Raw genomic sequence first — 11,656 nt, 5'->3', positions numbered from 1 at the left:
TTTGTACGAAAAAGTTGAAATTTAAAGCTGGATCATAAGAACTCAAAGTTATCTTTGTAAAATATTTTAAATGTGTGTTTTGTTTTTAAACGGCAAAGATGTTAATATATTTCTGTCCGAAGACATGAATCGAAATTAGTAATAAACACAATAATCTTTGTCTGAAAACCTAAACCAGTAGTATTATTTGAATGACTATCAATGTAGTTTGGCCCGCTTTTGTTTCTTTTGAGGGTAAAAAGGGTTATGCAGTTACCTTTTTGATATTACATGCTGTATTTCGGATTTTTGTTTTATGATTTCCAACAGGCTCGTGTTTGTGACAGTGTTATATTTTCCCGCGTGTTTCTAATTTGTGATACACTTATTTGACTGGAAATCCAAATTGTACGATATTTGAGATAATGGTTTCGATTTTTTATGTCTGCAGTATAAAACTAAAACACACTAAAACAACACAGAAAACATTACAAACATACAATATTTACATTGAATATATTACATGTACATGTTTTTACTTGCTAAAATGACCAGCATTTTATATAAAGGGAATCGTTCTATTATCAAATCACTGTACGAAAGATACATCACAATTGTATAATTATTGCCAAACATTTACACAATGAAACATACTGAAAATACTAACTCGATTATTATTGCTTTAAACCTTTGAACTCCATTGGATCATATGATAAGTTAAACAACAATATGTGTCTGTTTGGACACCTTTACTCGGCCGTCCAATCATATTTGAATGTTTACTTGACCGTAGAATTTGGTCACAAATGATTAAGTATGTATTTTTAAAACTTATCTTTAAAATTGAACTTTTATTAGTTTCAAGCTGATGTGAACACTCTTGATGTATACTGCATGTTCCTTATTCAACACCTTAACATAATTAGTTAGAAGCACACTCTGCATATAATACCTAAAAAAGCTGCCACCATAACGAACATGTGTACTAAGTTCCAAGTTGATTTAACATAAATTTTAAGGTAAATGACCTTTCACTAAAACATGCAAACGTTAGCGGTATTCTTGTCTCTCTGTGTCACTAATTTGTTATCATTTACCAGAAGAAAAAAAAACTGGAAATATTAACTGTAAATAAACACTTAAATTTTATTTGTTTACTTTGTTGTTGGTACGACAGTGAAAAAAGTATTATAAAGGGAGTAGACCATTGTTCAGAGAGATTACTCTATAATTCAAAATTCATCAATGTATTTTAATCATTTAACTGAAACAGATTGAAAATAATCTATGTATCTTAGAACTTATAATGCATTTATAAAAAATGACTGACACAAACATACTGACGATTTTTAGAGTTATTTCCCTTAACACAAAAGGACAAGTATGTCAAAGTAAATCTGACTCACCAACATTCTTTGAGTAACTGACCGAATATATATTAATCAACATCATTGTCTATAGGACTAGTTAGGAGGTTACCTTCTTTAAATAATCTCCTTTCGAAATATAATATGAATTTTGATAAAATGTCGTCATGAAACAACTAACAAATGATATAATTTTCCAGATGACATCACTTATATCAAATTTCGTCATTGAGACAACACTCTACTAGCACGAAACAAGAACAAAAAATATTCCGAATCCAAAAAATACTTATGACATACATTTCTTAAGAACAAATATTAAGTATTAAATATATTTAAAAATGATGATGCACATTCAATAAAAAAAAACACGGTATAAAACTTAATACATTTAAACTATCGAAACATGAAAACATAAGGCAAAATAAAACAATGGTAAAGTTTACGACGTAATTCATATAAATATATATACATAAATCGGGATAAACATGTTCGATAAAAAAAATTAAGGAACAACAAGACAAGTTTGTTTGCGATATAAATAAAATGTATTTACATTTAACAAAAATGTTTTAATGAATATATATACATTGTGTATAGATATTTTATCAATTATTAAAATAAACTTATTTAATTAGATTTAAAAACAAATTATTCAACGAAGACAAAGGGCTAATATTTTGTACACCAGTAATGCCTTTCGTATAAACAAGACTAATCACTATGCCAAAAAGTGTTTTGAGCAATTAAAAATTTTCCAAACACTAGAGTAATTATAAATTTGACCATGTCCATGATATAACACGTCTATAAAGGAGACGAATCATTGTCATCTATTTAGTTCATAGTTTTTAGTTTGTTTTCTTGTTTAGTGGTTGTTTTTGTTAAAGAATGAACATAATGTTAATGTTTGTGTCATTTTTGTCTTTTGTGGATAGTTGTCTCATTGGAAATCATACCATATCTTCTTTTTTATATTATAACACGCTATAAATTGCATGCGTCCAAAGTTTTTTTCTAAGGATTTCCTTCATCAGGAAAGCACAAGCCGAATAATTGAAAGCATATGATGTATACATACCGAAAAATTTGAAGACCAAACAGTTTCTTTTTTCAACAGTTATAAAGAAAATATGAATGATATAAAAGTAACATATAACAAATCCAGTGACGTTATCAAAACAATCATATTTTCATTTGTCTACGTCTGAATGACGCCATCAATGCTTCGTAGATTGCTGTTATAAAATTTAATATGACAAACAAAACACTATCACAAGATTCACAGTCACACTGTTAACGTTAGACTTCTTGAACGTCATCAATACTATCGTTTTCGTTGTGCTTTACAGAGTTTCCGTTCATAAACTTGAGTCCATGAAAATCCAAAGATGGAATTGACGGCCTTGGAGAAGATCTAGACGACGACGGCAGAGTCTCATTTTCACTTATCAGACATAACGACGAGCTGTCTAATTTCATTTTGTTCTTTCTCTTTCCAAGCGTTGCTATAAATGACAAAACAGTAACATAAATGATTGAATCGATACAGTTATTGATATTTCAAAATTTTACAGGCTACCAACAAAATTGTATACACGTTTTTCTAAGTGATAAAGAGTAAAATAGCAAAAGTACCGAACTTCTAGGAAAATATAAAACAAATAGTATAATCAAATGGCAAAATCAAAAGCCAAAACACATCATACCATTTGAATAACAACTGTCATATTCCTGACTTGGAACAAGCATTTTGTTTTTATAAATATGGGATTAAACCTGGTTTTATAGTTAGCTGTATCTCTTACATTTATACAGTCGCATACAAATTCATAATGTTGACAACGATGTGTGAATAAAACAAACAGATATAAATAGATGCCTGTAAAAAAAAATGTCATCCTGGTAAAATTTTGTTAATATAATCTGGTCTTCCAGTTTGCAGAATGAATCTTTGCTGCAGAGTAAATTCATTTACAATGACTTAATATATTAATTTGACTTGCAGCATCTTTATCTTAATACAAAGTGATTTCATACACTTGACTTGTTTCTACCCCTCTAACATTTTAAATGAGTAAACAAAAATAGAATTATAAATTGAAACGGAGAATATGTCCAATAGACCAAAGAGCAGAAACACAGCAGAAGTTCACCAATAAGTCTTCAATGTAGCGGGAAAAGCAAACGGAGGCGAGCCTCACATGACCCCTAATTAATAGTGTGTACTCATACAGCGAAATGAACGCACACCAGACTTCAAATCAAATTTAAATCATTCTAATTTTTTAAAACAAAAACACACGACTAACAAATTAAAGTGGTTCTTGAATTGGGACAGTCGCAAAAAAAATCGTGGGATTAAATATGGTTTGTGAGATCTAAATCTCCCCCATACCAACACAAATCAATAAGCACAGTAAAACTCAATGTTAGAATAGGTAACAGAAGAAGCTAAGACAATGACAATGATCATCATAAGTTAACAAAGGACTATCACCAGTTAATTCTGACATGCCAGACTCCAAACAAACTGACCGAAAGATTTTGCCTTCATCATATAAAAATCAAGCACCATCCCTCCCGTTATGGTTTTAGTATCATGCCTTCATAAATTATACTAGAAGAACAAAACCTGTGGCAATGTTTGATAATTCCTCGATAGAGAATTACAATTTTAAAGGAAAGCTATTGAACTCGTTATTTAACTTATTCAGAAGCGTAAAGTAAAACTAATGGCTTCGCAGGATTTAACATTATACTTTGGTTGACCATTATGTGTTAGAAATTACTTAAAGTGTGTCCAACTTGTCGTAAACGTTATATCATCGAATATATAATCACCACATGCGACTGATAACGGAATTATAATTTTACAGCACTGCTGGTGGACTAGACATTGTCTACCCTCCGAAAACACTCGAATTGACCTCTTGAATAGTTTAAGAGCAATGTACCTGCCTTTGTTTTCGTTTGCTTTTTTCTCTCTATTAAATGTTCAAATTTCTGTGTTTTATATGTGTCGTTAATATTTTTTGCTCGTTGTGCACTGTAAACCATTGAATCATTACAAAATGTAACTTTCGGTCAAGTTTTACGGTAAAAAAAATTACAATTTGTCAGACAAGAAAATATTACGATTTTAACTTATGAGATAATAGTTATAGTATTTGAATTGGAAAAACAATAAAAAAAAAAAAAAAAAAAAAGAAACAGACATTCAGCGTATCGGTTTTAATGTTCGGAATAAATCCGGGATAGGTTTACAGGACAAGGAAAGTGGAAGTTGATATTTATTCATTACACAAAATCGATTGACAAACATTTTGACTTTGCTTTACAGTTTGGTACTTTGTAACACATTTTTTTTAAACAAAAGAAAAAAAGTAACATAAAAACATTGTTACTGTGTTACTGAAAAAAAACATACAAGTAACAATTAAAACAAGACTTATTTGCTAGATATATATTTCTATCGTCAATGTAATTCTATCGATTTATGACTTTTGAACACCGATAAACTACTGTTGCCTTAATTTAACATTATAATACGCAATTAAACGTACACATACACATATACTTACATTGGAACTTCTGTTCTGCTTTTAAACATTGATCAACCTTCCATTCATCAATACCTTCTGATAAACATAATCTTCTTAGAGCATTACACTGGTACTGTAATATAACACATGATAATCGTACAAAGAGAGATAACTCTATACACTAACAAATATGAAGTAATATTATACAAAAAGAGATCAGTCAAGAATAAACTCCTATCATATAAAGGGAGATAACTCTATACACTAAAAAATATGAAGTAATATTCTACAAAAAGAGATTAGTCAAGAATAAACTCCTATCATATAAAGGGAGATAACTCTATACACTAACAAATATGAAGTAATATTCTACAAAAAGAGATAAGTCAAGAATAAACTCCTATCATATAAAGGGAGATAACTCTATACACTAACAAATAGGAAGTAATATTCTACAAAAAGAGATAAGTCAAGAATAAACTCCTATCATACAAAGAGAGATAACTCTGTACACTAACAAATATGAAGTAATATTTTACAAAAAGAGATAAATCAAGAATAAACTCCTATCATACAAAGAGAGATTACTCTATACACTAACAAATATGAAGTAATATTTTACAAAAAGAGATAAGTCAAGAATAAACTCCTATCATACAAAGAGAGATTACTCTATACACTAACAAATATGAAGTAATATTTTACAAAAAGAGATAAGTCAAGAATAAACTCCTATCATACAAAGAGAGATAACTCTATACACTAACAAATATGAAGTAATATTTTACAAAAAGAGATAAGTCAAGAATAAATTTATATCATACAAAGAGAGATAACTCTATACACTAAAAAATAGGAAGTAATATTCTACAAAAAGAGATAAGTCAAGAATAAACTCCTATCATACAAAGAGAGATAACTCTATACACTAACAAATAGGAAGTAATATTCTACAAAAAGAGATAAGTCTTTTCAATATCAAGAATAAACTCCTATCATATAAAGGGAGATAACTCTATATATTAACAAATATTAACTGCTATTATATAAAGAGAGATAACTATACTCATTTAATGCGACTTTTTGTATTTCTTTTGTTCTTATAATGTGACTCTGTACTTTAAAAGATCCCGTCAGTATGATATTGGTCTATTATATGTCATTATGATATATTTCTATTATGAATTACTATATACGTTGAACCACAAACGTCAAACTCACTCAATCGCGTAGTGGAATTAACTATTTTTGGATGTTGATAAATTCTATCTATAACTTTTGGACTAGTTTGAATCTCGGTCTATTTCTGTAATTTATTCTTGCATACTTTTGATTTTTGAACCCTGTATGCTTACATTGTCTATGTAAATTTTAAAATTGTTTGTATGCACATTGAACGACAAATGTATGTGAGGTATAAAAAAAATTCTGACGTCAGACACTCAAATCAATCAATGTGTTCGTAGAAAGTGGATGTTTTTGTGTTCTGTTAAATTGTTCCTTTTAAAAGTGTTATACGATGATGACTGATGTAACCATCTTTTGACTATTTTATTAATTGTGACTGTTTATTTAACGCATCATGTAAATATAACGGAATTTTATGAGACTGTTATTAAAGTGAGAGGGTTAGCGCTATAGAACCAGGTTTAATCCACCATTTTCTTCATTTGTAAATGCCTGTACCAAGTCAGGAATATGACAGTTCTTGTCCATTCGTTTTTGATGCGTTTTGTTATTTGATTTTGCCATGTGATTATGGACTTTCCGAATTGATTTTCCTCTGAGTTCAGTATTTTTGTGATTTTTCTTTGTACAAGTATAAAAAAGTTCAGATTGATTTTATAAAAAAGTAGTAATATGCATATATATGTCTATACGATTTAGGAATATAATTTCAGCATCTGTTTAAATAATGATTCTGTTTCAAATTAGAACTACCTTATCGATTTAGGAAAAAAAAACATCTAAAAGTATTTTTTCGATTACACAGATGTGACATAATCCTTCTGGAAAAGGGAACGTATGTGATCTTGTGCACAATGAAAAAAATTTTAGTTTCAAATTGCATATCTTGTGCAAATTTTTTTCGCGAAATAGGACAATAAAGCAATATGTCACGAACTTCTCGTAATGGTACCCACTAATTTTCGGTATCCACCATTAATCCAAATTTCGTTACATTGTTGCACATCGTATTTATTGCCGAGTTTACACAGTGTAATGGACACATTTTTTCTGGTGAATATTTCAAATCATTGTAAAACTAGAAACGTATACAATAATAATTGTGCCTAAAATAGGAACAAGACACTATATATTTAAATTGCATTTCTTAGTATCTTTTATATATTGATGTGTTACCTTAAATATTTGAACTTTAACTTCAGTATCTCTAAGAGTGTTCTGTATTTTCTTCTTACGTCCGTACAAAAGTTTTAGTCTAAAATGCTCATGATCTTTTACTGCTACCACTAAACCTACAAGGTAAACCAATCGTTGACATCTTTAACTGATACATCTAAATCAACAATGGTAAAACAAGTATCATGATGTTTCATTCCTACCACTAAGCCTTCAATGGTAAACCAATTATTACGAACTTTAACTGATACAACGAAATCGAAAATGAGAACTATTTCTCTAATATACTCCAGTTGATCAACGAAATATACATTAGTAAATCAATTATCGGAATCTTTTTCTGCTAAAACTATACCTATAATTAGAGATTATCGTTGATCCTTTGAACGAGATTGATTTTCTCGTTTGAGCCGTTACGGAGAAAGTGAGATAATCAATCGAGTTGAGATGACTTTTCATAAAAAGTTTAACGCTATTTCACCTATAGCGACGTCAAGTTCAGTTCAACTTCATTGACAACGCCACGTGCTACTTAGTTTCTGGCGATAATATTTCATATTACTTGACTCCGCTGAGATAGGTATTTTTTTTTTTTTTAAATTAATGAAAGTTTTATTGCATTTTTGCTGTTTACTCAATCTACAGCTTTAATTACATATCCCTTAAATAAGTTATTGAATATCTAGGGGCAAATATTCAATAATAAAATTAACGGTACCAAATTTCTTGCACCAAATGCGCATTTCGACAATACATGTCTCTTCAGTGATGCTCGCGGCCAAAATATTTGAAATCCAAAGCTTATATAAACGATGAAGAGCTATAATCCAAAAGGTCCGAAAAGTATAGCCAAATCCATGAAAGGAATCAGAGCTTTGCATGAGGGAGATACATTCCTTAATTTATAATAATTTCTAGTATTTTATAACAGCAAATTTTAATAACACAAAAAATCCGTATGTTCATGCCAGTACCGAAGTACTGGCTACTTGGCTGGTGATACCCTCGGGGACTAATAGTCCACCAGCAGAGGCATCGACCCAATAAAGTATAGAAAAAGGAAATTATCAATTCACAAGATCAATGGAAATTTTCGTAAAATAATGATGATATTCGGGAAAATAATTCCTATGATTTTTTGTTGATTTTTATAAACTTATTATAATATCATATGCAATCGGTAACTGTAAAAAAACATTTTGACCGTGGTAAATCATGCATTTTAAAAGGGTAAGTTTTTATAGGTTTGCTGGTATATTTTTAGTATATGTTTTCACATCCGATTTGAGTATTCCGAAGTAATATCTCTATACGCCTACAAATAAAATTAGAAAGTAAAGTTTGAACCATACAGCAGTCATTTCAAACACTTCTAAAGGAATCTATTTTAGCGATTTTACCCTTTACCAAGTTGACATTATCAATTCCAGTTATTTCCCTTTTAAAACAAAAATTCCTTGCATAATAAAGTCAACAGAGAATAAGAAGAGTTGAAATAGTAAGAAATTCCTTAAGACCTTACTTTTATCTATGAATTTAAAAATAGGCAGGAGATCACAATAAAGAAAATCCAAAAACTGGGCAATACGAACAAAAATAGAAACTCAGAGGATCTCTGTGTTTTTGGGGAGTGGGCATAATATGTTCTACTTGTGTCACTGTCATTAGGCTAATGGTAAGTACTAGTTTTCATGATGTGTGTTTTTATAGTACCGACTTAGGTACAAACTAGTCATGTTCTTCAACTTTGTGTTTGAAACAAATAAGTACGACAGCACAATTTACATGTTTAATTGCAACTGCTAGAAAAAAAAACATTTAATACATTAATACCTCCTGATCGAGGTAACTCTTTTTTTTTTTTAAATATATAATTTAAACATCATAATACATGAACATAACTGTAAGATATGGAACAGCAAATAAAAGCGTTGGTCTCTTGTTTTTTGTTCGTTGTTTATTCAAAACGTTGTGCCAGGAAAATCAATCAAACAATCGCAAATTAAAATGGATAGACACAAAAAATTCGGAAGAAAAAATAACGGAGATCTTTTCTCGCACACATACGGGCAATACTAATGCTACCAACTCAAACGAGGTACAGGTAATTTGTTCCAACTTCCCTTGCACTAAATATTTTTTGCACAAAACAGCTGATAAGCAACTGTCACATTCTTTTCTTGCTACAGACATTCTAAGGGAATATTATAGAGACAAGTTGACTTTATGCCATAAAGTACTGAATTATTCGTGTTAATTTGCTGTTCTATTCATTGATAAGAAAATCAAAACCTATATATAAACTTACTATCAACGACTCGTATGACTCTCCATGGTAAAAGAAAGGCTAATATAAACACAAAATCCCTCGTACTGTATGTTGGGAAAGCAACTAATAGAACAGTATCTGCGACGAAGGAAATAGTAACAACAAATGCATCAAAAACCTGCAAAACAAAGAAGGTATATTATGTCGTAACCGATATATAAAACATAGAATCTTAAATTGGTACCATTAATTAATAAAAAAAAAAATAATGATAATAAGTTAGGGCCTAGACTACTCGAAATTGGAAGGTTAACTATAATGCATCGCATCAAAGGAGTGGTACCAGTTATATCCAAAGAAATAATTGCAACAACTTTTATGTATGTGTGTACGTGACCTACCAGGAATCTCTTTTTGCATTAATAGTCAACAAAAAATTCCGTTCATCTTACCTAACGTCGATTTTTGACGGAAGTCAATATGCAAACTGGACATGTCATTTTCTACATTTGTGTATCACAGAATAATCAAGTCATAAGTAGTATTAGTTTATTTTATTATGTTATTTTTCTTTTAGATTAAAGGATCATTTTGCTAAAGGTTCAAACTGGAGTGTCAGGAAAGCGATCATACTTTTGTCTCCTCTCAAGATTTTTGATGTAATGGAATGCTTTGAGCATGTGACACAAGTGAGAGGTTGAGCCTCACGTGTGTCTATCAAACCAGGTTTAATCCACCATTTTTCACGTAAAAATCCAGGTTATTAGTTAGGCATATGAGAGATGTTATCCATTCAATTGAAGTGTTTGAGCTTTTCATTTTGCCATTTGATTAAAAGTCTTTCCGTTTTGAATTTTCCTCGTAGTTCAATATATTTGTTAGTTTGCTTTTTTTTGTATACGTTCTTTCTTTACCAACCCAATTGAGGAGTGTTATTTTGTATGGAACGAAATCCTATACATATCAGTTTTGGCAAACTATGTGTTATCAAATACTCTGCGTACGTTTTTTTGGAAAATACTTGAGTATGACTGAGGCATAACTTGCTATGTCGACTGAAGAAATCTTGATATAATCTTGTTATGATCTTCCATGCAATCAAATTTAACAGCATAAACACAGTGTGACATAACACTTGCATAACATGAATGTTTTTTTTTCTCTTCAAGTTAGATTTTAATACTTAATAACTTACCTCTAAACGTCTATGGAAAAATAAGGAACCAGCACACAGTGCTTTTAAAATTGTCTGAAATTCAAAGAAATTTCACTTTCAGTAAAGATCATCAATCTGCAAATTTAGATAACTCTTTTACCTTCATATTGTATAATGTTCTATACAATTTATGGAAATTTTGATCGTACAAGTATTACTTTATTTTACAATACAACATATCCTTGTATCGATTTTTACAACTAAACTGTTCGAACATTTTTTGATAAGAGAGCTACCATTTGACTTTTATGAGGGATGGGGGCTAGGGTGAACTTTGAAACAAAGGCAGGACAGGGGTTTTGAGTAAAATGATGAGATTCTATGCAATAAAAAAAGCAGGATGACAATTAATGTAAAATAAAAGTAAGGATTAACTAATGAAAGGCAGAATCCATATAGAAATAAAATGCAGGACTGCGATAACAACTTAAACAATTTTTCATCTTATCCCCAACCCTCACAAAATTAAAATGGTAGTTCCCTTAGAATAAAAATAAGGTTATAATACATCCTGTCATTGAATTATAGTTCTATGGTAAATTATCGCATTGTAGTCTCTTTTTTTTTTTGGCTAATGTGGTTTGTCTATATGCTTTTGTTTTTCATTGTTGACATATATTTTGGCTATATTGTGATCGAGATTATAACACAATGTTGACTGCTGTACCCCTATTTAGTGACCTCTTTTATGTCTTTGTGTTTTGTTCACACATTTGTTGTCAATATACTAGAATTTTATGCAACTGTCCTACAAGTGAGAGATGAAGCTAGCTATAAACCCGGTTTCAACCCAACTATTTCTACGTAATAAAATGCCTGTACTAAGTCAGGAAGTTGTTACCCATTCGTTTTTAAAATGTGTTTCAGCCTTTGATATTTTCCGTTTCGAATTTTTCACTGAGTTTGGTGTTTTTGT

The 11,656-nt window shown here is 30.1% G+C and overlaps 1 protein-coding gene across 1 annotated transcript in view; it reads right to left on the bottom strand.

Moving 5' to 3' along the window:
• Positions 1 to 2,001: 2,001 nt before the first annotated feature.
• LOC134685043 (uncharacterized) overlaps positions 2,002 to 11,656 on the bottom strand; it is a 55,249-nt gene continuing 45,594 nt past the window's right edge. The window contains exons 6-10 of the mRNA XM_063544411.1: positions 10,720 to 10,773; positions 9,564 to 9,702; positions 7,256 to 7,371; positions 4,931 to 5,024; positions 2,002 to 2,854 (exon numbers count right to left, since the gene is read on the bottom strand). Of these exons, the coding sequence (XP_063400481.1) occupies positions 2,649 to 2,854; positions 4,931 to 5,024; positions 7,256 to 7,371; positions 9,564 to 9,702; positions 10,720 to 10,773 (609 nt within the window). The 3' untranslated portion in view covers positions 2,002 to 2,648. The remainder of the gene's footprint in view (positions 2,855 to 4,930; positions 5,025 to 7,255; positions 7,372 to 9,563; positions 9,703 to 10,719; positions 10,774 to 11,656) is intronic.

Source organism: Mytilus trossulus, chromosome 9 (assembly GCF_036588685.1).
Source record: "Mytilus trossulus isolate FHL-02 chromosome 9, PNRI_Mtr1.1.1.hap1, whole genome shotgun sequence".
NCBI classification, from domain to species: Eukaryota; Metazoa; Mollusca; class Bivalvia; order Mytilida; family Mytilidae; genus Mytilus; species Mytilus trossulus.
Note: the sequence above shows the minus strand (reverse complement) of the source record. Positions and strands in the feature narration are given on the sequence as shown.